At 52.6% G+C, this 25,641-nt stretch overlaps 2 protein-coding genes across 3 annotated transcripts in view; one reads left to right on the top strand and one right to left on the bottom strand.

Annotated features, from left to right (window-relative positions):
- PLCD1 (phospholipase C delta 1) overlaps window positions 1-11,723 on the bottom strand; it is a 52,394-nt gene extending 40,671 nt beyond the window's left edge. Inside the window, exons 1-2 of one of the 2 annotated variants that reach the window (XM_074284550.1) lie at window positions 11,613-11,723; window positions 11,113-11,278 (exon numbers count right to left, since the gene is read on the bottom strand). In XM_074284550.1, the coding sequence (XP_074140651.1) occupies window positions 11,113-11,278; window positions 11,613-11,642 (196 nt within the window). In that variant the 5' untranslated portion in view covers window positions 11,643-11,723. Of the gene's footprint in view, window positions 1-11,112; window positions 11,421-11,612 lie in introns of those variants that run through there. The other variant, XM_074284552.1, reaches the window with a different exon arrangement.
- A 10,266-nt stretch (window positions 11,724-21,989) lies between these two features.
- Window positions 21,990-25,641, top strand: part of DLEC1 (DLEC1 cilia and flagella associated protein) — a 63,913-nt gene continuing 60,261 nt past the window's right edge. The window contains exons 1-3 of the mRNA XM_074284540.1: window positions 21,990-23,299; window positions 24,090-24,230; window positions 24,916-25,063. Coding sequence (XP_074140641.1) covers window positions 23,045-23,299; window positions 24,090-24,230; window positions 24,916-25,063 — 544 coding nt within the window. The 5' untranslated portion in view covers window positions 21,990-23,044. The remainder of the gene's footprint in view (window positions 23,300-24,089; window positions 24,231-24,915; window positions 25,064-25,641) is intronic.

Genomic DNA, 25,641 nt, shown 5'->3' with positions numbered 1-25,641 from the left:
AAGGACTTCCAGCTACCAGGAGCGGTGGTACCTCTCTGCCATACTGAGTGAGCTTTAAGCTTGCACCCACTTTCCTCTGGATTCTGTACTGCTAGGCAAGCATGTCCATGGTTTAGGGGGACATTTGGACCAATACTACCAACTCAATAAATATATTTCTAAAAATTGCTTAAATCTGGCTGACTGATGACAACTGATAATCGTGGAGGGTATGGACAGTGGGTACTGTTGTAGTCTCATGAGAGATATAGATATAAATATAGATATATTCCATTAGAAAACAACTCTTGATTCCTCAGTTATCCCCAGATGCTGAGAAGACAAGTCACCCAGCTAAGCTCTGGGGAGAGTAGCACCAAAGCCTGCATGAGCTACACAAGCTATAATCCTCATAATAGAACAATTAATTATTGAGACATTATTGTGCCAGCCCTATTCCCTATAACATACTTGGGACTTTTTTTGAAATGAGGCAGTATGTTCAGTCACACTGATTTCACTAAAAATATTTTTTATAATAACTTGATATATACTAATGGCTCTGTGATTTCACTGGGATAGAAAGCTCCCAGGTGAGGCAATCCCTCTACTAATGCATGTCAGTCCTTTCACTGACCTGGAGCTTATGGTCTTGGAAGGTTGCCCAGAGGACTAAAAGGTCAATGACTTGACAAAAATCCCAGGCAGTTCTTAAATCCAGGTATTCCTGTGAAGTGAGCACTAAAACTGGAGTCAGAAGAGTTCAAATCTGACCCCAGACACTAACTGTGAGACCCTATTCAATTCATTTAACTTTTGTCTGTTTGATTCCTCTCTCCGTAAGATAAGATAAGAATGATGACAGAACCTCCCTCTCCAGGTTGTCATGAGGATCCAAAGAGATATTTGTGAAGAGCTTTGCAAACCATAAAGTAGTATATCGATATTCCTGACCTTGAGATTCTCTATACATGTACAAAACATAAATTAAACTAATAACATTTTAGTGAAAGAAACAAGAGTTTTGTGCCAATATAAAATAGAAACTATTTTAAAATAACATTTTCTTTTAAAATGTTTTTTTCTATTTAAGATCTATGTTTATCAATTAATCAATAGGAACTTATGTGCCTACTATGCACAAGACACAAGAGTGGGCAATGACAGTACAAAGCCAAAGTCAAGTCAGCTCCTGCCCTCAAGGATCTTACATTTTATAATTTACATAATATATGAGTATAATATATATTATATATAGTATTGTATATATAATAGTGCAATTTACAAATAAATATGCATATATCAAGGAATTTATGCTTTTTATTTTCTTTATTACTGAAGAGAGAGTTTGAAGACCTCGACCATATTCAACAGAGAGTCACTGACAGTTATTGAGCAAGAAAGTAGCCCATTTAAGGCAGCAGTTTATGAAAATAAATCTGGCAGTATTGTGTGGGATAAAGCAGAGGAGGAGGAAACAAGGTTGGGAGGTTATTGTGACAGGCCAGGTGATCATCCAGGCCCTTGACTAGGGTGGGGTGGTTGAGTTAGAAAAGAGCAGTCAGTCATGGGAAGAATATTATCTAAGAAAAAGTGTTGACTGACTTGGGGTGACAAGCACAGGCTAGAGAGGAATCCAAGATGCTTCACAGCTTTGAAACCTGGACCACAGGGAGAGACGCTGCCCCGTCACCAAAAAGAGGGAAATCTGAAGGAACCTTCTGCACTCAAATATCTGTCAGCACTTTTTGTGGAAGAAAAGAACTAGAATCAAAGCATGTGCACAGGACACCAGCTAAACACATTGGGCTTTATGGATCTGTGATGGAACCTTCCTGTAAGGATCCAAATCCTGCTTGCCTTCTGTGCACTTGGACGAGTCTATAGGCTCTGGGACTCATTTTCCTCATTTGCAAAATGGGTGGTCAAGGTCTAGATAGTCTCTGAGACCCTAGTCCTAGATAGAGAGGGAACAAGCAGGAAAAAAAAATGCAGGAAATATAAAATGAACATTATAATATCAATGAAAGGAAAAATAAAACAATGCTGAATACTGCATAATGATCACAATTAGCTTTGGCCCCAGAGGGGAAATGGGAAAATGCTTGGAGAGGTAGAGGAGTGAGTCAGTTGATTTTTTGGGGTTTTTTTTGGGAGGGTTGATTTTTTTATGGGTTTTGTCACAAGGTGTAAAGGGCTGAAACTGAAAAGTTGTGCTTGAACCAGACAACTGAGCACTTAGGGCTAATTACCTTTTAGATGCAAGAAATGATTCTATTAGAATATGTTTTGGATAAACAGCTCTTCTCCCAGTTTGGTGCTTACTGATGTTAAGATAATGGGAGACAAGGATTTGAGGGTGGGGTGAGAGAGGGGCAAGAGAGGGACTTTTGTGGCAGGATGAGGAGGAGACAAGTTAGTGACTTTGGACTCAAGAATCCAGGAGAGATCCCGGTAAGCCTCATGGTAGTTCGTCTGTCTCCTTCACTTCTCCCCCTAAAGACCAAGCACTTTAATTTATCCTGACTCTGGCTGACCCCGAGGCCCTCCAAGGAACTAGCCTCCACAAGAAGGCTCCCTAGGATGTCCACGTGGAGCTCCCCAGTGGGCAGAGTAAAGGGCAGTGGGATGTTAGAGATGCTGGCCTGAGCCTCCACTCAGGAGTGAATAGTAACTCAATCTTCAAGTGAAGCAAGGCTAGATAGAGTCAGCTCTGTAGTTCTGCTCCTACTAAGAGTGGGGAGAGGGATGAGAAGAACAAGTCAGGGCTGAGAAAAGGAAGAAAAAGGAGCCTTACTTATATCATTTACATTGATTGGGAAGATACTGGAAGCTACAACTTGGGATGGAAGCAACGTCTGCCATTGCCCCCACTCATAGCATTGGGTACATCCGTAAAAGAAAAGACTAGGCCTTAGCAGCCTAAAAGAGGATGCTTCAACCCTCTGCCCCTAATTCTGGATTAATCCTAGGATTCAGGATCTTATATCAAGAGTCCTGAGAGCTAGAATGGACCATGGAGATCATCAAGGTGCCTTGGAACCCCCTTCTACAGTATTCAGGACAAGTACTCCTAATGCATTCTGAGGTGGCTCCCAATGCCAGGCAGCTTTTCCTGATCTCAGGCATACAGTCCCCTCACTCCAATTCTCCATTGGTCCCCTCTGGGGCCAAGCTGAACAAAGCTCAGCTTCATCTCTCCTCCCCAGGACAGCCCTTCCACCCCAGCCCAGATACCCTCTTTTGCTCATCCCAGTTCTTAGAATCAAATCTGGAAGCCGAGAGAAGTGGCGTCACATGGCTAGCATGATTTCTCACCCGTCTTCTCTTTTCTCTAAATACTCACAGCCCCTACACCTGAGTTACAGCGCACAATGCTTTTTCATTGGATCTCTGGAATCTCTCATCTCTCCTTCATGCTCAGGTGCAGCATGCATTTGCTCTGGTCACGACTATGGCACCACGGGACCTCAGCGGTTTTCCCAACCCCAGGCTCATGCTGTTCCCTCCACCCTTGTCCACACCTTCTCCTGCTGAAAATCTCATTCCTTAGAGCTCAGTTCAAATGCCAGTTCCAGCACAAAGTCTTTCCTAACCCCCAGTCCAGTTGGAAATCTTATTTCCCTCCTGTGAACCTATTTGGGCCTCCCACACTTCTCAACTGGTGGGTTCTAGTTATTTCTGAATAATAGCTTGGTTTTGGGGCTGTTTGGGCAGAGAACTGGAATTTTAAGAAAATTCCTATCACTTGGAGGATGAGGGAGACAAATTATGGTATAAAATATTATTGATATATGTCAATTGTTGTAATATTATGTCAAACAACAGTACTGTTGCACCATAAGAAATGATAAAAAGAGGGGAATCAGAAAAATCTCAGAAGACTCATATGAACTGATGCAGAGTGAAGTGAGAAGAACCTCCTGGTTCTATGTACCATGACACCATACACCACAACAACACTATCATACAGACAAGCAACTTGGAAAGATTTGGAAATGCTAATTAAAATTAATTTGGGATCATTAGTTAATTAATGCATTAAAAGCATGATCAATTTCAATTCCAGAGGGCTGATATTAAAGCCTGTTGCCCATCTCCTGCCAGACTGGGTTAGATTCAAGATGCAGAAGAGATGTTTGTGGACAGGGCCGATGCCATCATTTGGCTGGTGTGCCTTTACATATTCATTGCAAGGATTTCTTTTTCTTTTAAAAAAAGATTTGGATGGAAATAGGTTTAAAGAAATGGATGCACATGTATAATCTAGAAATAATTTTTTAAAAAAAGATTCTTTGGGAGGAAGGTTGAAAGTAAGGAGCTCAGGGAAGGCTTTCCATGAAAAAAAGAAAAAGAAAAGAGAATCTTTTCTAAAAATTCACCGAAGAGCCAGAACAGGGCAGCTCTGAAACTTAAGACACTGGATATAGTTGATCCTTTAAGGGAAAAGCCAGCTGGGGACCAGAAGGGATTGTTTCATGGGCAATCTAATTCTGTTCACTTAGCCACAAGGGAGTGATGAGGAGTAAACTGAGGTATAAACCAAGATGGGTCAGTTCCTTTTCTCTCTCTCCTTCCTTCCCCAAAGTAACCAAGGGCGGGGTCGGCAGCAAATGAATTTGCTGCTTAATGCTGTATGGAAACAAAGTCTTTATTGATAGTAAAGGGATAGACAGGCATTTGGCTTTCAGGAAGGCCCAAACTGCCTGCAAGGGGACGCCAGTTGGTGGGCATTGGCTGGTATACACCAAGGGCATTGGCTGGTATACACCAAATGCAGATTTCATTTTTCAACCTTCCTTATATACATAACTAGAGTCATCAAAACAATGTTTGCACAGAGATGTTATCAAGAGGTTCTGGAGAAATTAGTCAATAATACAAGAATTCTCTGTTGTAAATAAGACAGGAATTTTCTTATTATTGTAAATAAGACAAAAATCCTCTATTGTTATCTCTTTCAGTCTCTCCCCAAAAAGGAATTTCAGATCATTAGAATGGGGGCTGAAACCCAAGCCAGCTGGGGGCTGGGTACAGCCCAAACTGGCTCAGATACAGATCTTGTAAATCAAAGGTACAAGGAAGCTTAAAGGGGGCTACGCCTGCATCAGGAGGACTCGCTTCTTTTAGTGTTTATTATGTTCAGAACATTCAAACATTAAGATTGGAAAACAGTAATGCTCACTGCTATTTCTGCAGCTCATTTAAGATTTGCTGGATGTGTGTGATCTCATTTCATCTTCACAATGAGTCGTGGGAGAGAAGGTGTTATTATCCCCATTATGCAGATAGGGAAACTGAGGCTGAGGGATGCTGTCACTTGCCCATGGTCACATAACAAGGAAGTGAGGCTTCAGAAAGCCCTGTCTTGAGACTGGTTCCAGGGTTCTATTCATAGGCAACCCTACTGAAAAGGGAGGAGACAGAGGAGTGGGAGAGGCCTGAGTGAAGAGGGGTTCCCTCTGAGGACTTAGGTGCTTGTGGGATCCCCAGAGGTTCTTGGCAGGCAGTGACGGAGGAAGGAAGGGGGTGGAGTAATGGTGGCAGTGCTGCTGGTCCTCCTCTGTCAGTCTCACCCTCCTCCACAGTCCTCCAAGTCCAGTGGCAGGACAAGTCAGGACAGTGACGGCTCGGGGCACAGGGGACCCCAAGCATCTTGGATGTCAGGCCAGGCTCCAAGCATCCACAGCGCCTGCCTCAGCTGCCCTCATGGCCCTTTGAACAAACTGTTCTCATCCACCCATTGTGCCGAATGGTCTTCCTGTACTTGGACAGATACCCCCAACTCGCTGAAGGCTTTGGGCCTGGCAGTTCCCCTCAGCCTGGCTTAGCCTGTCTGCCAAGATGGTTTGGCAGGGTGTGGCTGCTGGCAAGCTGAAGCTCCCCAGGAGAGAGCAGCCCTCACCCTGAACACCTCATATGTAGCTGCACATTGGTGAGCTTGGGGCGGCTAGGGAGCCCGGCGGGTAGGGCACAGGGTCTTGGGAGCAGGAAAACCTGAGTTCAAACCTGACCTCAAACACTTCCTGCTGTGTGAGCCTGGCCAAGTCACTTCACCTTATTTGCCTCAGTCTCCTCCTGGAGCTGGAAAGGGAAAGAGCAAGAATCAGACAAAAGAGAAACATATGAAGAGCAACAAAGTTATTTCACGTAAGAAAACTGGAAACCGAGGCTGTTGGAAAAGGACAAATGGCAGATACCACGTCCGGCCAGAGCAGGAGAAAGAGGGGGAATGAGCAGAACAAAGTGAGGAGGGTGAGCGTCTGAGCACCTCCTGGTTTGTGAGCTGATCTGGAAAAGGGCCTAAAGAGCGTCAGTTCTGATGGGGAAGGTGGAGGGTCTTGGGAGTCTCTATGAGGGAGGAGCTGCTGCCCAGGGTTGGGGAGCATCGGCTCTGGTAGGGAGGACGGGGAGTGTCTGGGGATGGGGAGAGCTGTTGGCCAGGGTTGGGGAGCATCATCCGTGAGGGCATTCAGGCAAAAACCAGAGAAGCTGATACCCAGGATGCCCAGGACCCAGGAATTCGTCTCAGATGATCCCCTGGGCTGATTCTTGGACTCTAATTCTTCAGCAACCAGGGCTGTCTGAAGTCATGGGCAGCTTGAGGCTGTAGCCAGTTTCTCAGGGCACTCAGGGTTTGGGCATTGTTGGTGCGAAAGGGCTGCCAGCCTCCCCACCCCCTAGAGATGCAATGAGTCAGACACACACACGTTCCTGAAACATCAGCTCATTTACTTTGGTGACACATACTGTACGTGCTGAGTAACAGCAGCAGAAACACTGGCAAAGGTGGTTTGTACCAAAGATCTTTCCTCCCAACAGAAAACACTGCTGAGGCAGTGCAGGGCAGTGGCTAGTGTTTGGACTTGAATTTGATAGCGTGACAGAAACTAGACCCAGACCAAGATCTCACACCCTATACAGACATCGGGTCAAAACGGGTTCATGATTTAGAGACAAAGGGTTATACTACAAACAGAAGAGGAGAGCAAGGGATTGTTTAGCTATCAGATCTTTGGATAAAAAAGGAATTTATGGCCAAAGAAGAAGAGAACATTATGAAATGCAGAGCGGATCATTTTGATCACATTCAATTCAAAAGATTTTGCACAAACAAAACCAATGGAGCCAGGATTAGAAAGAAAGCAGAAACCTGGGAAACAATTTCTATAGCCAGTGTTTCCGATAAAGATCTCATTTCTAAAATATAGAGAGAACCGAGTCTTCTCCTTTCTTTGTGTCTCAAGCACTTAGCACAAGGAGACATTTTATGATCAATTGACTACTGGGGCTGTTTCCTGCCGAGATCATAAAAGAGGGAAAAGGACCTACATGTAGCAGCCTTTTTGGTGGTAGCAAAGAACTGGAAATTGAGTGGATGTCCATCAATTAGGGAATGAGCCAATAAATCACGATATGTGAATGTAATGGAATATTATTGCTCTACAACAAATGATTAAAGAAAAGCCTTGGAAGACTTCCATGAACTGATGCTGATGAAGCGAGCAGAACCAGGAGAACATTGTCCACACTAAGAGATCAACTGCGATGGACCTGCTCTTTTCAACAATGTGATTCGAGGCAATTTTAATAGACTTGGAATGGAAAATGCCATCCACATCCAAAGGAAGAACTATGGAAATCGAATATGGGTCAAAGCAAAGTATTTCCACTTTTTCTGTTTGCTTTTTTTTCTCATGGTTTTCCCCCCTTTTAATCTGATTTTTCTTGTGCAGCACGATGAATATGGAAATATGTTTAAAAGAATTACACGTTTAGCTTATTTTACTTGCTGTTTGGGGAAGGGGGTATGGGATGGAGAAAAGAAATTGGAGCACAAAACCTTACAAAAATTAATGTTGAAAATTTTTACATGTTTTTGGGAAAATAAAATAGTATTGAGAAAAAAATGAAAAGACCTGCCTCTGACACTCATCAGTGCCGGGCTTCTTCCAGGGGCAGGGGCTTCATCCATCAGTACTGTAGTAGTCTTGGGGGGAGCATCAAGTGAGAAAATATGGATCAAGGGCTTTACATATCTTAAAAGTCTCCAGAAATGTAAGCAGCTATTATTAGTATCTGACACAGGATTTGTGCCCTGGTCTACCTGAACTGTGTGATCTTAGGCCAGTCATTTCTCTCTGGGTTTCAGCTTCCTTCTTGGGAAAATGAAGGGCATGACATGCTCCCTAAATTCGAGCCCTTGGAGTCAGAGTTTGGGGTTCAGATCCTGATGTCTCTGTGACCTAGGGGGAGCAGTCCTGTTTCCTCGTCTGTAAAGTGGACTTGATGGCCTCAGAGGCCCCTTCCAGCTTCACTGCCATCGTGTCCAGGAGAACACGTGGAGTGGGCCAGGTGAGCAATAGGTGCAGCCTTGGGCAAGCTTAGGCTCAGCCTTGGGTGAGCTTCAGGTGCAGCCTTGGGCAGCTGGGGGGCAAAATGCATCCAGCACCAGGTGCAGGGTCAACAAGACCCAAGTTCAAATCCAGTCTCAAACACTTCCTTTCTGTGTGATCCAGTGTGTCACTCAACTTTGTTTGCCTCCATTCCTCATCTTAAAATAAGTTCACCACAAACCACACCAAGATGTTGGCTAAAAAAAGTCCAAAAAGGTTGGACCCGACAGAACAGCAGCAACAGACAAAAGAAGAGCCCCCCCTCCCCCTGCCCCCCCCCTCGCTGGGCGGGTGTCCCCTGCTCTCTGGGATCAAGAAGCTAAGGGTGCTCTTTTTTCACTTCCATAAGTCATGGGAACCAGACCCTCACCAGCTGTGGTTATCCCCGCTTTTATCTCCATCTCTCATTTTGGCCATCTAAGAAACGTCTAACCGCTCCCACTAACCACTGCGCTAACACCCCAAAAGACCCTGCCCTTGGGAGAGGCCAGGCAGAGAGACCAGGATGGGGAGCAGGGAGGGAGGGAGGCCAGAATGGGGAGCAAGGAGGGAGGGAGGACAGCATGGGGTACAGGGAGGGAGGGAGATCAGAATGGGGAAGGGAGGGAGGGAGACCAGGATGGGGAGCAGGGAGGGAGGGAGGCCAGAATGGGGGAAGGGAGGGAGACCAGGATGGGGAGCAAGGGGAAGGGAGGGAGGACAGCATGGGGTGCAGGGAGGGAGGGAGGCCAGCATGGGGTACAGGGAGGGAGGCCAGCATGAGGAGAGGGAGGGAAACCAGCATTGGGGGGAGGGAAGGAGGGAGACCAGGATGGGGAGCAGGGAGGGAGGGAGATCAGAATGGAGGGAAGGGAGGGAGGGAGGCCAGAGAAGCAAACCTGAGCCAGGGTGAGGAGAGCTGAGGAAGGTGGCTTTGAAAGAGACAGAGAAGCCATTGAGGCGGCAGGGCAGAGCCCAGATTTCGGGTCTGTCTCTAGCCAGAGTTGAAAGAAACCCCTGTCCGGTCCATTCCTCCTCCCTCTCCTCTAAGAAAACGGCCATGGCCCTGCACTCCCCGGTCCAAAGAGAACCCTGGGCCCCTCCTAGGGCCCCTGGCGGGGAGGGAGGGGAGTAGAGAAGGGCCGGGGGCAGAGCTGAGCCCCCAGCGGCTGCCTCCCTTCCTCAGCCCTTCTCACTTTTCGCTAGGTTCTCTTAACCTCAAGTCGAGCCCCCGTGCAAGAACCCTAGCTGTGTCTGGCCGTGGCTGCTCCCGGAAGCCAATCTGTGGGAACTGAGGGGGGGCCTCGGTTAGAATGGAAAGGAAGGGAGGCGAAGGCAGCCCGAGGCAGGGGCTGGCTCCCAGGGCGCGGTGGCTCGCCCTCGTCCAGCTCCTTTTGGGGACCCGGTTCCCTCTTCTGGAAAAAGGCGTTTGAAGGAGACCCTGGGGGCTGCTCCTCGCCCCGGGGTCTCCCCTTCAGGAGGCCGGAGGCTGCAACAGCCTCCCCATTTGCCAGAGACTCCCCCGTCCACTTCCCCCTCCCCCCTCCCCCGCTGCCCCCCACCCCGACCCTAGAATGCCGAGGAACGCCGGGAGCCCCTTCTCCCAGGACAGCGCGGCTCCGCCCATCCCCGCAGAGCCCCTCCCTGCCGGGACGTCCCGCCAGAGGAAAGCTGGTGGGGCCCGGCAGGAGCCCCCATTCTCCGGGCGGCCCCCCCCCCCGCCCCTCCCGCAGGAGGACTGAGAGCTTCAGCCAAGGTGGGCGGCCCCGAGCCGGGGGAGGCTGTCCGCCGCCTTCCGGGGCTAGCCCGGGGCGGGGTCCGCGGGAGAGGGGGCGGGAGGGAGAGGGGCGAGCGGGGGCGGGCGGGGGCGAGGGGGGGCAGGCGGTCTCTCGGGCCCTCCTAGCCCCAGGCACCCCGCGGGCCGTGGCCCTCCCCGGCGGCCCCGGAACCTTCGCGGACCAGGGACTGCCCGGTGCCTGGGCGGGCGGAGCCCCCGCTGGAGCCGAGGGCAGGGGACGCCCCTCCCCCCGCCCGCTCCCCCGGCCCCTCCCACCACAAACTTTCTCTTAGGAGGAGAGGGGCCTGGGCCGGGCCGCGGAGCCCCGCGGGCACACACCCCTGGGGAAGACGTGTGGCCACCCTCAAACTCTGCCAGGGCTCTGTGTGTGCGTGCGTGTGTGTGCGTGCGTGTGTGTGTGCGTGTGTGCGCGCGTGTGGGTGCGAATGTGTGCGCGAGCAAAACCTGCAGTTTCCGAGGCCCGCTGCCCCGCCCCGCTCTACGGCCAAACACCCAAACAGCATCTCCCCCAACCCGGCCCAGCCAGCCCCGGCCTCCCCCCCAAGCCCCCTCTACGTGTTCCCACACACACTCACACACGCACACACTCACACACGCACACACGCACGGACGGACACACGCACGCACACGCACACACCATTCCAAGCGCACCAAACTTAGTCACATAACACCCTCCTTCCTCCCCACACACGTGCTCCCACACATACGCAAAGTTACAGTTACGCTTACGGAGTTTCACACACACACACACACTCACACACACACTCACACACTCACACACACCCGCATACACCCGCACACACACACACCCACACACCCGCATACACCCGCACACACCCGCATACACCCGCACACACACACCCACACACACCCGCATACACCCGCACACACCCGCACACTCACACACGATCCCACCCGCGGAGCCCACGTCCACACAGGTACGGGCGGTTCGGCGCTCACCGGGGACATCGGAGGAAGCAGGGTCGGGGGAGGGAGAGGGGAGGCCGGGACGCTCACCGTGCAGCGCCAGGAAGTCTCCGTTAGAGTCCATGGCAGCTGGGGCTCGCGCCAGCTGTGCCAGTTGTTCCGCGAGCAGGCTGCGGCACGGAGAGGCTGGAGGCCGGTCCTGGGAGAGGAGGCGGAGGCAGGAGGGAGGGAGGCAGGCCAGCCCAGCGCCAGCCTCAACACTGCCTCCCGGGCTCTAACTCCGGCCTCCGGCCCCTCCCCCGAGGCCCGGACACCGACCCCCCGCCCCCCGGGGCCGCCCCGCCCGGAATTATATGCGACCCGGCCGGTTTGGGAGTGGGCCGGGGATTAGGACCCTGCCCCGCCCCGCCGCCACAAAGTCATGCAGGCCAGCCTCCAGCCCTCCCGTCCCCGGACGTTGAGGGGATTGCGAGGCTGAGGAGTGGAGGCAGGAGAGCCCGGCCTGGACCCCCAGCCCTTTGGCTGGACCTTACCTCCTCCAAAGGACGGGCCTGGGGCACCATTAGCTGCAGCTTTCCTCCACCCCCCTCAGTGCGGGACCGGCCCAGGCAGCCCCCCCCTTTCCTTCCTCCCAAGCCTCGAAACTCCCAGCCTCTCTCTGTGTGTCTGTTTTTATGTGTCTGTCTCTTTGTGTCTCCTGTCTCTCTCTCTGCTTCTGCCTTTGTCTCTGTCTCCTTGAGTCTCAGTTCCTCTGTTTTGTTTCTTTCTCCCTGTCTCTCCTTTTCCCTCTGCCTCCCTCCCTCCCTGCCTCTCCACTCTCTCCTCCTGCCTCTGTTCCCTGTTCACTAGGGGAGTCCGTCCGGGGGCTCCTCATGACTTGGCTTGGGGGACCTTCGAAGCGACCCCTCGTAACCCCAGGCTCAGACTCCCCTGGGCCGGGCTGGGTGGGCCCAGCCATGGGGCAGAGCCCAGTCCTTAGCCATTGGGCGAGCCGGGCGCGCCCCAGGCAGGAGCCAAGAATAGCCTTGGCCTGGGAAAGCTGCAGGGAGGAGGCTGTTGGGCTGCTGCCTCCCCGACCGCAGGTCCAGACTCTTTCATTAGCCGAGGGGGGCAAGAGGGAAGCGGGAGACACCCAGCGCTTTGTGGGGAGCCGGGCCCCTCCGGTGGCCAGCTGCCTGCACCCCTTCAGCCCTGCTCTCCTCCAGGAAGTCTCAAGGCAAAGCTAGTTAACTTCCCAGCCTCCCCTCCTCCCCCTTCCGCTCCTTCCCCCCAAGCTCTGGAAAGCCGCTTGGCTGGCTCCGGGCAGCCCAGTGCTCAAGGTCCTTGGGCTTCCCCGCTGATGCTTCTGGGGCAAGGGCCTCCTCCCTCCGCCCTCCACCCATCCCGAGGGACAGGCTGCAGGCTGGGGTAGTGGAGGGCAGTGCTGCAAGCTGTCAACTGGGCCTCCTGCAACTCATCCAGCTGCCCCAGGCCCTTCCTCCTCTATACAAGGGCAGATTTTCTCAGGGACATCTCTGTCCCAGGGCTGGGAGGCAGCTGCGAGGAGACCCTAAAAGCTCAGGGAAGTGAAAACCTGCCCTTTCCCGGGGGCTTCTGGGGCAGGGGCAGGTAGCAGGAAAGGACCACTGTCAGCCAGCAGAGCACTCCTCCCCACCCCCAGCCCAGTGCCAATTGAGGACCACACCCGATGCCAGCTCTGAGCCTGGAGTCATGTGACTAAAGGAAGCCACTTAAAAAAGAGGCCCAGTGATCCCTTTCTGGGGCACCAAGCATCAGAGGATGAGGGGCCCGGCCTCCTCCCAAAGGAAGTTGTGGGCAGGCTAAGTGAGGTGACTCAGTGGAATTCCCACAATCAGACCAAGCTCTTCCTAGTCTTGGGGCACAGAAAGTGCCAGAAAAATGCCAGCCCTCCACTTGGTGCCTATTTTTTGGGGTCCCAGAGGAAGACTAGAAAAACTGGTGGAAATCTACAGATGGGTGGATGGATAAAGGAAAGAAAGGAGGAAGAAAGAAGGGAAGGCAGACAGAAGAGAGGGAAGGCAAGCAGGTAAACAGGGCAATATATCTGTGCAACAGGATGGTTCCCAGGCTTGGAAAACACTCTCTCCATGCTCGATGTATGTGTCTCAGAATCCTTGTCAACTCAAATGTCACCTGATGTGGGGAAACACTTTGTCTTTCTGTCTGTCTCTGTGTGTGTGTGTCTGTCTGTCTCTCTCTCATACTCTACTGGAAAATAGAATGCTTTGATCTGCATTAGACCACTTCTTTCTCTGTTGATGAATAGCATTTTTCATTGTTATTGAAAATTGTTAAATCATTCACATCATTGTACAATGCTGCTGTTAACTGTGTTACTATTGGTTCTGTTCACTACACTTTGTATCAGTTCATGCAAGTTTTTCCAGGTTTTTCTGAAATCATCCTGCTTGTTATTTCTTATAGCACAACAGCATTCTATTGTAATTACATACCACAGCTTGTTCAGCCATTCCCCAGTTGATGAATAGTCCTCAGGATCCAGTTTTTTGCCACCACAAAAAAAAAAAAAAAAAAAAAAAAAAAAAGTTACCAATATTTTTTAGTGCAAATAGGTCCTTTGCCCTTTTTTTATGATCTCTTTGGGATGTAGTAATGGGATTGCTGGATCGAAGGGGATGCTGAGTTTATAGTCTTTTGGGGATGGTTCTAAATTGCTCTTTAGAATGTTTGGATCAATTCACAACAATGCATTAATGTCCCAGTTTTTCCACATCTTCTCCAGCGTTTATCATTTTCCTTTTCTATCATCTTAGCCAATCTGGTAGCTGTGAAGTAGTACCTCAAAGTAGTTTAATTTGCATTTCTCTAATCAATCTAATCTCTAATCAAATCTAATTAAGAGCAAGCCTTCTTAAACTTTTTCCATTCACAATCTCTTTTCTCTGAAATTTATGTGACATATAAATAGATAAATAGTAAATAGATATACAAATCAAACATTTACTGATAATTATAAATTTATTTTAAAACAATTCTTTGTGAGTGAATGCCAATCAGTTGGGGAATGGCTGAATAAATCATGGTATATGAATGCTATGGAATACTATTGTTCTATAAGAAATGATCAGGGGGATGATTTCAGAGAGACCTGGAAAGACTTACATGAACTGATGCTGAGTGAAATGAGTACAACCAAGAGAACATTGTACAAGGCAACAAGATTATGTGATAATCAACTCTGATGCACATGACTCTTCAATAATGAGGTGAATCAGGCCAATTCCAAAAAGACTTGTGATAGAGACCCCCATCTGCATCCAGAAAGAGGATCATAGGGACTAAATGTGAACCACAATATAGGGTTTTCACCTTTTTTTGTTTGCATTTTCTAATTTTTTTTACCTTTTTGATCCATTTTTTCTTGTACGGAATGATAAATATGGAAAATGTGGAAGAGAATTGCATGTGTTTAAATTATATTGAATTACTTGCTGTCTAAGAGGAATTGGGGGAAGGACAGAGAAAAATTTGGAACATAAAAGTTTTGTAAGGGTGAATATTGAAAATTATCTTTGCATGTATTTTGAAAAAAAAACTATCAAAAATAAAAACAATTCTTTGGTATATATTTATTAAAGATAAAAGCAAATTAACATATAAATGAGATGGATGTGTTTGTTTATTTTTATATAAATAAGCCTTGGTGGAATATTGATTCCTTTTACTGCTGCCAATTTTTTTTGTGATCCCCACATTTCTACATGACCACATATGGACTTGCAACCCACAGTTTAAGCAGCTTTGATTAAGAGCATTTTTACATTATGATAGACTTAATTTCTTCATCTAAAATTGCCTGCTCATATCCTTTGACCATTTATCAACTGGGGAATGGTTTGTATTCTTATAATTGGCTCAGTTCTCTATTTGAGAGAAGAAGCCTGTATCAGAGAAGCTTATTTATCAGCTTTCTGCTTTCCTTCTAATCTTGGTTGCATTCATTTTGTTTGTGCAAAGCCTTTTTAATTGAATGTAATCAAAATTATCCATTTTGCATTGTGTAATGCTCTTTATCTCTTGTTTGGCCAACAATTTTTTTTTCTCCATAGATCTGATAGATTAAGTACTTCTTGCTCTCCTAAATTGCTTATGGTATCACCCTTTATGAGTGAATCATGTACCCATGCTGACCATATCTTGTTATGTGGTGTAAGATGCAGGTCATAACTAGTTTCTGTCATATTTTCCAACTTTCCCAGTATTTTTATTTTTTTGATCAAATAGTTGTCTCAAAATCTGGGGTATTTGGGTTTATCAAACACAAGGCCACTATGATCACTGACTACCAGTTTGTGGAGTGAATGTATTCCACTGATCCACCACTCTTATTTTTTAGTGATTTGTAATATCTTTTGAAATCTGGTAGGCCAGGCCATCTTCACATTTCCCCTCTCTCCTCAGCCCCCAATTCCCTTGATATTTTTAACCTTTTGTTCTTTTATCTGAATTTTGTTATTTTTTCAGTTAATCCTCACAAGAACACTGAGTGGTATGTCCTGCTTTTGTAGCCCTTTTGCCATTAAGGAAATCCAGGCAGATAATGGCTTGCCCAAGATCATTGTCCAAGGCAACACGCCCTCCATGTGAGATCAACTTTGAATTCAGGTTTTCCCTATGCCAGGTCCAGTGCACTTCCCACTATACCACCCAGCTGCCTCAATACCATTATAGCCATGTCATGTGGCAGATGCTCCCTCCCTAGAGGAAGGGAAGCCTTTATTCCTCAAAAGTATCTCACAGAGTTGCACTGGAGGACCCCGAAAAGGGCCTACACCAGGTTTTTAAATGGAGGCATAACTCTGAAGATTGCATTAAAGATACAGAGTAACATTGTAATATATATTTCTACTCTTATACAGCTGGGTGGTGTGAGTCATACAAGTTCAAATAATGCCATCTTCAGTTTAGTGTGAATGATACTGGTTGGCAGGCCACATTTGCCTTCGTTTGTGGATGTGTTGTGCTGTTTTTTTCAATGTGTTGCCAACAGTTGTGTTAATCTTCTTTGAAAAAGAGCCCTTAAGGGCAGCTAGTTGGTGCAGTGGATAGAGCACCAGCCTTGAAGTCAGGAGGACCCTAGTTCAAATCTATTCTCAGACACTTAATACTTCCTAGCTGTGTGACCCTGGGCAAGTCACGTAACCCCCATTGCCTCAGCAACAACAACCACAAAAGAGCCCTTAAAATGGACAAAAGGAAGAACACTTCAGATAGAAACATTGGCAGTGCCAAAAAAAAAAAAAAAAAAAAAAAGCAGCAGCTTGTTATTCCATTAGAACTCACATGTGATGTAATTGAATGGCATACACGTGGGCAAAGCAGTTCAAAAATAGGATTTGCTTCAGAATCCATGTGACACTTTAAAGAGAAGAGGGCTCCGCCGAGGCTTCTAAAGAATTTTACACAATCACAACTCAAATCCTGTCAGGGTAGATGTCTTTAACTAGGACCTTCTGTCATTTTTCCAGTTTGTAAAATTTTGCTTTCTGTACTCTTGCTTTGTAATAAACATGGGTCAGAAATCTACTTTTCTTGTCCTTTACTCTTACAGTTAATAAGCATTCAAAACTTATTTTAAAAAACTTTATGACACCTTTGCACTGAGATGGAACTAATTACCATATTTATACATAAGAATAACTTCAAATAGCTCAAATTTGAATAATGCAATCCCTTGGCAGGATTCATTATCTGAACTAATTGCAATCTGGTTGTATTTTGTTTTATATTGCCTTCATTTTCCAATGAATCCCTCTCTCTTCCCATCCTTTATACTATTACTGTTATCATTCCAAGTCTGGTTCTTTTGACCCCATTTTGGCAAAGATACTGGAGTGGTTTTCTCTTTCCTTCTCCAGCTCACTTTACAGATGAGGAAACCCAGGCAAATAGGGTTAAGTGACTTGCACAGGATCACCCAGCTAGGAAGTATCTAAGGTCTTCCCGGTTTTCCTGCCTCCAGACCTAGAGCTCTATCCATTGCCCCACCCTGTAACATGCTGTTGTCTCCAAGAGCTGCACTCTCTGGGAGGAGATCTGCTGTGTCAACTCAAATGTCTCGGACAGATTCTTCTTACTGTAGAGAACTGTTGTCTCCAGACAGTGGCTGTTAACTCTGGTCCAGAGAAGTTATTTCCCTTCCTGCAGAGAGCTGCCTCAGGTCTGGTCTAGAGCAGAGACTCCCTTTTCCTCCAGAGTTGCCCTCTTTTATCCTCCCAGAGAATGGGCATGGGATAATGCAAGGGCTTCTGGGAAAAATTACTTCAACCAATGAACTTGCTCCTCCTAAGCATGCAAGCTCTTCCCCAGGAATTCACAAGTCAAACTCCCAGGAAAGGCAGGAACTAGAAAATTGTTAAGTACCGACTTAGCACTTAGTAAAAACCTAATATCTCATTATCTCATTAGCACTTAGTAAGAACCTAACATCTCCCCCTTTCTTTTGATTTAGAACATAGGGTGGTCGTGACCTTGAAACATAAATCCATCAATATGGGAGGCATTACACATAATTACATAGATTACATAAACACATAGTAACATAGTAACATAACATGCTAGAAGTATGTAACAAATAACATGATCAAATATCATAGTAAGAATTTTCTGGCTCTGTCTCCTCCAGCCTTTAAATTACTTTCTTTGCCAGAAAGAACAAAGGTATCAATCCATACTGGAGCATGTCCCCATGCTCTCCTAATGCAGAGACTCCATAGCTCTTCAATTCCCAGGTTTCTAGGGGAGATGAAAGAGGGTGACCAAAGTGTGGTGGCCAGAAATAGGAAAATCAGGAAGAAGGAGGCAGGGAGGGTGAAGTACTGAGTTCAGTTTTGAGCATAAAGAAATGGTGAGAAAGATGGATGGACAGACAGACAGACGGATGGATGGGTAGATGGATGGACGGACAGATGGACAGATGATAAAGCATTCTTTAGGCCTCTTCTGTGTGTCAGATCTTGTGCTAAGTTCTGGGGCCACAAGTGCACAAATGAGCCAGTCCCTGTCCTCAGGGAGCTTCCATTCTACTGAGGAAGCCCGTCCACACGTGGGAGTCCTGGCCAGGGAAGGGGCTAGCTGGAAGGCCTCTGGGATGCTGACCTACAGAATCATCCGTCAACACACGTTTCCTTTCTCTTTTAGCTTTTGCTTCACAAATACACAAACATTCCCTGCCACGAGGAGGAGGCACTCTACATCTCAGTGCCGGGCACAGCTTAGCTTGTTCCTATGGAGCACAGTGCCCATTTTGAGCCCAGAGTCCTGCTGGACTCAAGGGGCAGGCTTCCAGGCCAGGCTGGCTAGATGGAGGCACACCCAAGGCTGCCTGCAATGTTGGCTCCCAGGTTGCTGTGACTCCTCATCCTGGGGGATTGGCACCTGAGACAGGCCAACTGCCCTGACCCAGAGCTCCCATCAGAGAGGGAGGAATGGTCAAAGCGAGGCAGCAGGGGCAGGGCATCCTGCTCTAGGAGCTCAGTTCATGGCACCACACTGGCCAGAGAGGTGCCGAAAGGGGCAAAGCAGAACAAGGATTTGGGGGGAAGAGTACAGCCCCCGTGGTGGGTTTGGAGACAGGGGTGGCCAAAGGAACCATATCCCTCTCCCCTCCCCCGGGACAGGGCGAAAATTCTGCCACACTACCCAAAATGGGCACAACCAGACCAGCCTTGGTTGTCTTGGCCCCCAGGAATGGGTTTGGAGGTGATGCTGGAGGTCCAAGGCTGCTGGCCGCGCCGTTCCTGGCCCACGGGGCCATGGAGACAGGAGCCAATGGGGTTTGAGCTCAGGGACTGGGGAATGGAAAGTTTGCTTGGGTGGGTGGGATTCCAGCCCAGGGCCCCAGTCTATTCCCCTGAAGGGACCTTTATGTGGCCGTCCAGTTGAGAGGAGAGGTCCGGCTGGATGGACAGTAGGGGGATGGCTGTGGAGCCCAGGGGAAGGTTTGCCGGTGGAAATGTAGGTTCTGGAGCTTTCTGCCTAGAAGGCTGCGTTGAGGGTGACCAGCAATTGGCCTGGGCAGGGGAGAAGTATGGAGCAGAGAGGAGTTGGGGAGGGGTGAGATGCAGTGGGGAGCCGTGTGTGTGTGTGTGTGTGTGTGTGTGTGTGTGTGTGTGTGAGTGAGGAGAGATCTGGGGCAACGGAGGGAAGGAGCCTCTGGAAGGTCAAATGGCCTGGTACACAGCAAGCACTTAATAAATGCTTGTTGCTTAATTAAGAGAGGAATGGTCTGAAAGAGGCTTTTGTGCTCGGTTGGCTAGGAGAGACAGGAAGCAAGCGCTGATGGAGCAGGGAGGGTCCCCTAAAAGGCTGGGAGGCCCAGAACAAGGGAGGTCTGACAGAAATGGAGGGGGGCCTTGGGGGAGGGGGCACCGTCAGCATGGGCCCCTCCCCTGGCTCCTGCTGTCCCCATCCCTCCTGGCTTCACTCACTCAGGGGCGCCTGGGGGTCGGCCCAATGGGGGTGAGAAGGTGGGACCAGGCCGGAGAGAAGGGGGCAGGGGATGAATGACGGGAGGGCCCTTGAACACCTCCCCCTCCCAGGCTGGTGTCTCCTGCGGGGAGGCTGCTCTCCTAACCCTGTCTTTCTGCTCTCTTGGGCAGAGCCTGCTGGGCTCGGGCTCTGCCCCTCTGCTGACCCGGTGTCCTTGGGGGGGGCCTGGGCTGCGGGCACAAGGGCTCCAATGGGGGGGCCTTTGGGGAGGGTGGGGAGGGAGCATTGGCCGGGAAGGGCCAAGGGAGTCGCCCATGACTCAGAGCTACTCCCAGAGAACATGTTTTGTGAGTCACCGCACTTGCTGCTCTGCCGGTCTGTGACCCCGAGACCAGCCCTGGGCCGCATTCGAGGCCCACCCTGGCCCTCCCCGAGCCCCAGCTCCTGGCGGGCAAGAAGGGGAGGGGTCTGTGTGTGTGCCTCTGGGCAGGCAGGGAGCCCCCAGGTTTCCTCCCTCGGCTCCAGGGCCAATGTTCTTTTTCCTGAGGCTCCCGGCCGGGACCAGCCTTCCTCTTCCCCATCCTGGGGCACGCCAGGGAGGAGAGAGTTGGGTGGGGCTGTGAGGACGCCCCCTCTCCCCCTGTGTCCAGGCCCACATCGGCCGCTCAGAGCCCCCCCTGACCTCCAATGCAGAGGAGGGCTCCAAAGTCTTTCCCTGAAGGGCCGTGGGAGCCCCTACCCAGAGTTGGGACAAGGATGGTGGCCACTGGGTGGCGCTATACTGGAGAGGGGAGAGGCTGGTGGAGGAGGGAGCCCGGCTCAGTGGGGGGCTGGGCCCAGCTTCCCCCTGCCCTCTGGCAGGGCCGGCCCCCAGGCCACTCCCCACATTGAGGCAGCTCCCTTGACTACAGTGGGTCCGCCAGGGCCCAGCTGATCTCCGTGGCACCAACCCCTGCTGGGAGACCCGCCCAGCCTGTGGGGGCACAGCCTCCCCTGCCCCGTGGCCCTTTGGACTCCCCATGGCCTCCTTCTTCCATCCCCGGAGGGGAGCAGGGCCAAGGGGGGCAAAGGCTCTCCTGGGCTGCCCAGGGAGGAGGCTGGCGGTGACGGTGGGGGGGGGGGGCCTGCAGGTGGTCCCTGGGCACAGCAGGGGCAGAGCACGCAGGGCGGGCATGGCTGCTGGGTGTAGGAGGGCAAGCCCAGGGCCGGGACCAAAGGACCTTCTTCCCCGGACGTGTGGGAGCCCCGGGGCTTCTGCTCCGGGACCGGGGCCGCGAGGGTCTGCTCAGGGGCCACATTGTACGGGGCGAGCACGGCCCCCCCCTCCCGGGGCCCCTGAAGGTGGTGCCGCAACCCCCCCCCCATGGTCTCCAAGCTGCCCCCCCCCTCCCGGGGCCCCTGAAGGTGGTGCCCGCAACCCCCCCCCCCCATGGTCTCCAAGCTGCCTGGAGAGACGGGGCTCCCCCAGCCTCATCACTGCGCCCCGGCCCCAGCGCTGCCCCCCACTCCCCCTCCTCCCACGTGTCCGGCAGCTCCCGGAGCTCTGGAGATCCCCACCGCCGGTGCTCCCCGCAGCGCGGCCCCGCGGCCGCCCCGAAGAGCCCCGGATCGCTCCCCGGACGCCCTGTGCTGCCTTCGGGGCGGCCTCCTGGGCTGGTCCTGGGGGGGCTCCCAGACAGGCTCTGAGGACCGGCCCTAACCCGCGGGTCCCCCAGGGGGGTCTCCGCTCTCTCGCTCGGACCCGGGCCGGGAGCACGGGGCGGACCCGCACCTGGGGGCGCTGACGGGTCTCAGCGTCCGCTCCATGTGAACCCAGGCGAGCTGATGAAGAGCTCAAGCCGCGTGTCCCTGCGGTCACGTGCCACAGTCACGGCCGGTCTCCCGTAGGGAGCGCGTGGATCCGGGCTCCTCCGCCGCCCGTCCACGACCTCATTCTCCCCCAGAGCGGCTTTAAGGGATCACGCCCATCTCCGCCTCTACTTCCCCTCCCCCTCCAGAGCCACCAGACCCTTCCCGGGTAATCTCCGTTTAGCATCCCGCTCCTCCACGTGACCACCTCCGTACTTCGCCACCGCTTTCCCGGCTCAATCGCTCTCTCCTCACACCCCAGAGAGACACAGGCCCCAGAGCCGGGTGCGGGTGGGGGAGGGGCCTCAGCCCCCTCCCGGAAGGTTCCCCAGCTCTGTTTCCCTCCCTGCCCCGAGGGGGGGCGCTCCCCTTACACTGCCCAGAGACGCCGGCCATGCTGAGCGCCCCTTCCCCCGGGGCTGTTAAAACGAACTTTCTCTCTCCTGTGATAAAGATCTGGGATTTTCTGGGGGAGCAAAGGCTTTTTGTGCTGTGTGTGTGAGCCTAGGGCACTAGGGCTACGGAGAATTCTAATTTTGTCTCAAGCGGAGATTTTCACTGAGCGCAGCGATGTGTATGCAGCAGGGGCTTAGTGAGTGTTTATTAGTTTCTCTTTATCAGTGAAGGGGCTAACTGGCCTCCGAAGGCGTGCCCCCCACCCCCTCCCCCGAATTCTGGGCGCAGGTCAGGCGAGAGAAGTTGGTGAAATCTCTTCCATTTAAACGCCTTGCAGTCTCCTCCCACGGCGGGCCTGAGGTCGCTCTCGCTAACAGGAGGGGTCGCCCAGGACGGGAACTTTGACAAAGCGCCTACTGTGTGCCAGGCCCTGCGTTAATGCCGCCCGCTTCTGCCTCTATCCTCCAATAGCAGCGAATCATAGGTTTGCCAACCATCCCTGGGCTTTCCGTCAATGAGGAATTGACTTTCGGTTAGCAAAGCCCGAGGCAGGCGGCGAGAGGCGACCCAGACCGGCTGGGGCTGAATTTGAACTTCGCGCTTCTTCCGACCCAGCGCTCGGTGGACTTTGGGGCCCCCTGGCGGCCTCCAAAGAACCTCCTCTAAACTCTCGGGCTCCCGAAGCTCCCTGGGGATGCGGTTCTGGGCCCGCCCTCGGGCAGGGAGGGACCCCACGGTCCAGGACACGGCGCCCTCTGGTGCCCAGTTCCCTTCAGGGCGGCCGCGGAGCCGTAGGCTGCAGGAAGGAGGGAGGGACAAGGGGAAGGAGAGGCGGGCAAGACCTCACAGGGCCGGGCCAGACGCTAGGCAGGGGAAGGTGGAAGCAGGTTGGTTGAGGGAGGAGGCGTCGAGACAGGCGGGAACGAAGGCGGAGCCGTGAGCCCTTGGGGGCGGGGATTAAGCCGGAAGCTTGGCCTGAGTAGGCGGAGATGAAAAGGCGAGACCGGAAGTGGGGCGGGGCAGCGATTCGAGAGGGAAGGAAGAAGCAGGGCCGGAAGTGGGGCGGGAAGAGAGCAAGAGGGAGTGTCGGCGCTAGGCGGAAAGCTGCTAGGAGGAGGGCGGAGCAGCGGAGGGGCGGGGCGGGGGAGAGGACTGAGGGGAGGGGCGAGGCTGGAGAGCCGTCGGAGGCGGGCACCCCACCGAGGAAAAGGCTGGGGCCGGAAGCGGCCTCGGCGCGTCGGTTGTTGCCATGGATACCGCGAGCCCCGAGTCCCCGGCGCGCCTGGACGAGCTGATTTCAATGGAATCCTTGGCCCCGCGGTCCGGGGACTTGCAGACGGAAATGACGGAGCCGGTCTCGGAGCACGAGCCAGATCGGGAGAGCTCCGGCGCTGCTGGCAGCGACCTGAGCCCGCCCTGGGGCGGCGGCAGCTGGGAGAGCTTCCCGGAGCCCGGCTCCGAGCCCCCCCTGCTGAGGCTGCGCGCCACGTCCCTGCAGAGCCAGGTGGGGGCGGTCCCGCGCGCCCCGGCCCCTCCCCCGCCCCGCCCCTCCCTCCTCCCTCTTCCATCTTCTTCCTAGCCTCCCCCCCTCTCTCCCGCCCCCCCTCCTCCCCCCCTCCCTCCCTCTCTCCCTCCCTCCCCCCCTCCCTCCCTCTCTCCCTCTCTCCTGCCCTCCCTCTTCCATCTCCTTCCTAGCCTCCCTCCCTCCCTCCTTCTCTCCCTTCCTCCCTCCCCCCTCTCTCCCTCCCTCCCTCCCTCTCTCCCTCCCTCCCTCCTCTCCCTCCTCCCTCTCTCCCACCCCCCCTCCTCCCTCCCTCTCTCCCACCCCCCCTCCCTCCCTCCCTCTCTCCCTCCCCCCTCTCTCTCTCCCTCCCTCCCTCTCCCCCTCCCTCTCTCCCTCCCTCCCTCCCTCTCTCCCCCCTCCCTCCTCCCTCCTTCCCTCCCTCCTCCCTCTTCCATCTCCTTCCTAGCCTCCCTCCCTCCCTCCCTCCCTCCCTCCCTCCCTCCCCCCTCTCTCCCTCCCTCCCCCCTCTCTCCCTCCCTCCCCCCCTCCCTCCCTCCCTCCCCCCTCTCTCCCTCCCTCCCTCCCTCTCTCCCTCCCCCCTCTCTCCTTCCCTCCCTCCCTCCTCCCTCCCTCCTTTGATGTGTCCACAGTGATGAGGCAGCAGTGCCCGGCCATGCCCTGACAGGAGGCTGGGTGGGCAGAAGGGAGGCGGGGAGGTTGGGCAGAGAGAGGCGGGCGTCGCCCCCTCTGGCCTCCTCCGCTCCAGCCTCAGGCAGCCCCTCCCCCCCAGGACATCTCACACCTGCTGACCAGCCTCTTCAAGAACCTGTACACTCTGGATGTGATTGGCGAAGACATTGGGACGAACTTCATTAAATCCCGGGGTGGAGAAAATGCCAGGCATGAGAAGTTTGTAACTGAGCTGCAGAAGGTAAAAGGGGGCCTGGCCTCTACTGGGAAAGACTTACAGAACTCTGTGGTTAAATCACATTTCATCACGACCTTTAACCCCTCAGTTCTCAATCCATTGATTGACAAGCATTGATTAGGTACCTACTGTATTCCAGACACAGTGCTAAAGGCAAAGTTCTAGACAGTCTAAGTAGGAAAAGAATTAGCTAAGGCTCTAGAACAAAGACAGTTGGGAAGGCGTGCTGTAGTTGGGGAGGTCCATAGGCAGAGGAGAGAGGAGCCTTCCCCTGGCAGTGGCCTGAGGGAATGCCCAGAGCTGGGGAGGGAAGGCCTGGCTCCGGAATAAAAGGACTTCTGGCCCTTTTGATGGATTAAATGCACGAGCCTGAGAAAGGCTGCGCTGGAAGAGCCCAGAGGCCCGACTCACCCTCCGGCCCCCTGGTGGCCACCCATGGCTTGTGCTCCTTCTGGAGGGGAGAGTGCTCCAAGGGCTCTCGAAATCCTCCCGCTGATCGTTCATGGACCAATAATATTCCCAATGTTCATGAGCCATCACTCACTCAGCCAGCCCCCAACGATCCGCTCGGTTCCCACACTGGGGATGGTGGAGCCCTGGGGGGGGGCGATTGGCTGGGGGCTGGGGGAGCACTCAGGGAGGACGGAGCGAGGTCAGCGCCACCGTGTCCCTTCCCTTGTCGTCCTAGCTTCGCGATGAATACACCCAGAAGTTGGCGGACGCCGAGATGGTGGAGCTGCACATCATCCAGGCCCGGGCGCGCGCCTTGGCGGAAGAAGAGCGGGTCCTCAACAACTTGAAGACCATGGGCTCTAGTCCCGTCCACTTGCCTCCAGGTACGTTTCTGGGACTGCTCTTGTCCAGAGAGACCGAGGCGCCTGCGTCCTCTCCAGGGGACCAAGCCGGGCTCCGAAGGGGCCGTGTGGCGCAGTCAGGCCCGAGCCAGCCTTTGCCCTGCGGGGATGGCCCCGAGAGCCCACTGGGAGGGGCCAGCTCTGCTGCTCTGCAGCTTCCTCCCAGAAGAGGCCTTGAAGACAGCTGCCGCACCTCCCCAGCGGTGTCCTGTGTCCCCTTGGTCACCGGCCTGGAGTGCCCGCCCTGCCTCGGTCAGCCTCCCTGGACACACCCGAGAGCATCAGTGTAGTTCCTAAAACAGGGCATCCGAGCTGGGCGGGGTCTGACCAGGGCGGTCCCCTTTGGGGCCCGTCCCCGCGCATCGCGGCCATTTTTTTGCTGGGGTCACACCACTGCCTCACGTGGTCCATTTAACCCTTTATGGGTCCCCCACTTATCCTTCTTTTCTACCTGGGTGACAGAGGGGAGGGAGTCCTGGGCTTGGAGTCAAGAGGACCCGAGTTCAGATCCAGCTCGGTGAGCCTGGCCCGTCTGCCTCAGTTTCCTCACCCGAGAAGCA

This window comes from Sminthopsis crassicaudata, chromosome 1, assembly GCF_048593235.1.
Source record: "Sminthopsis crassicaudata isolate SCR6 chromosome 1, ASM4859323v1, whole genome shotgun sequence".
Taxonomy (NCBI): Eukaryota; Metazoa; Chordata; class Mammalia; order Dasyuromorphia; family Dasyuridae; genus Sminthopsis; species Sminthopsis crassicaudata.
The sequence above is the reverse complement of the archived record's forward strand: the minus strand, read 5'-3'. Positions and strand labels throughout refer to the sequence as shown.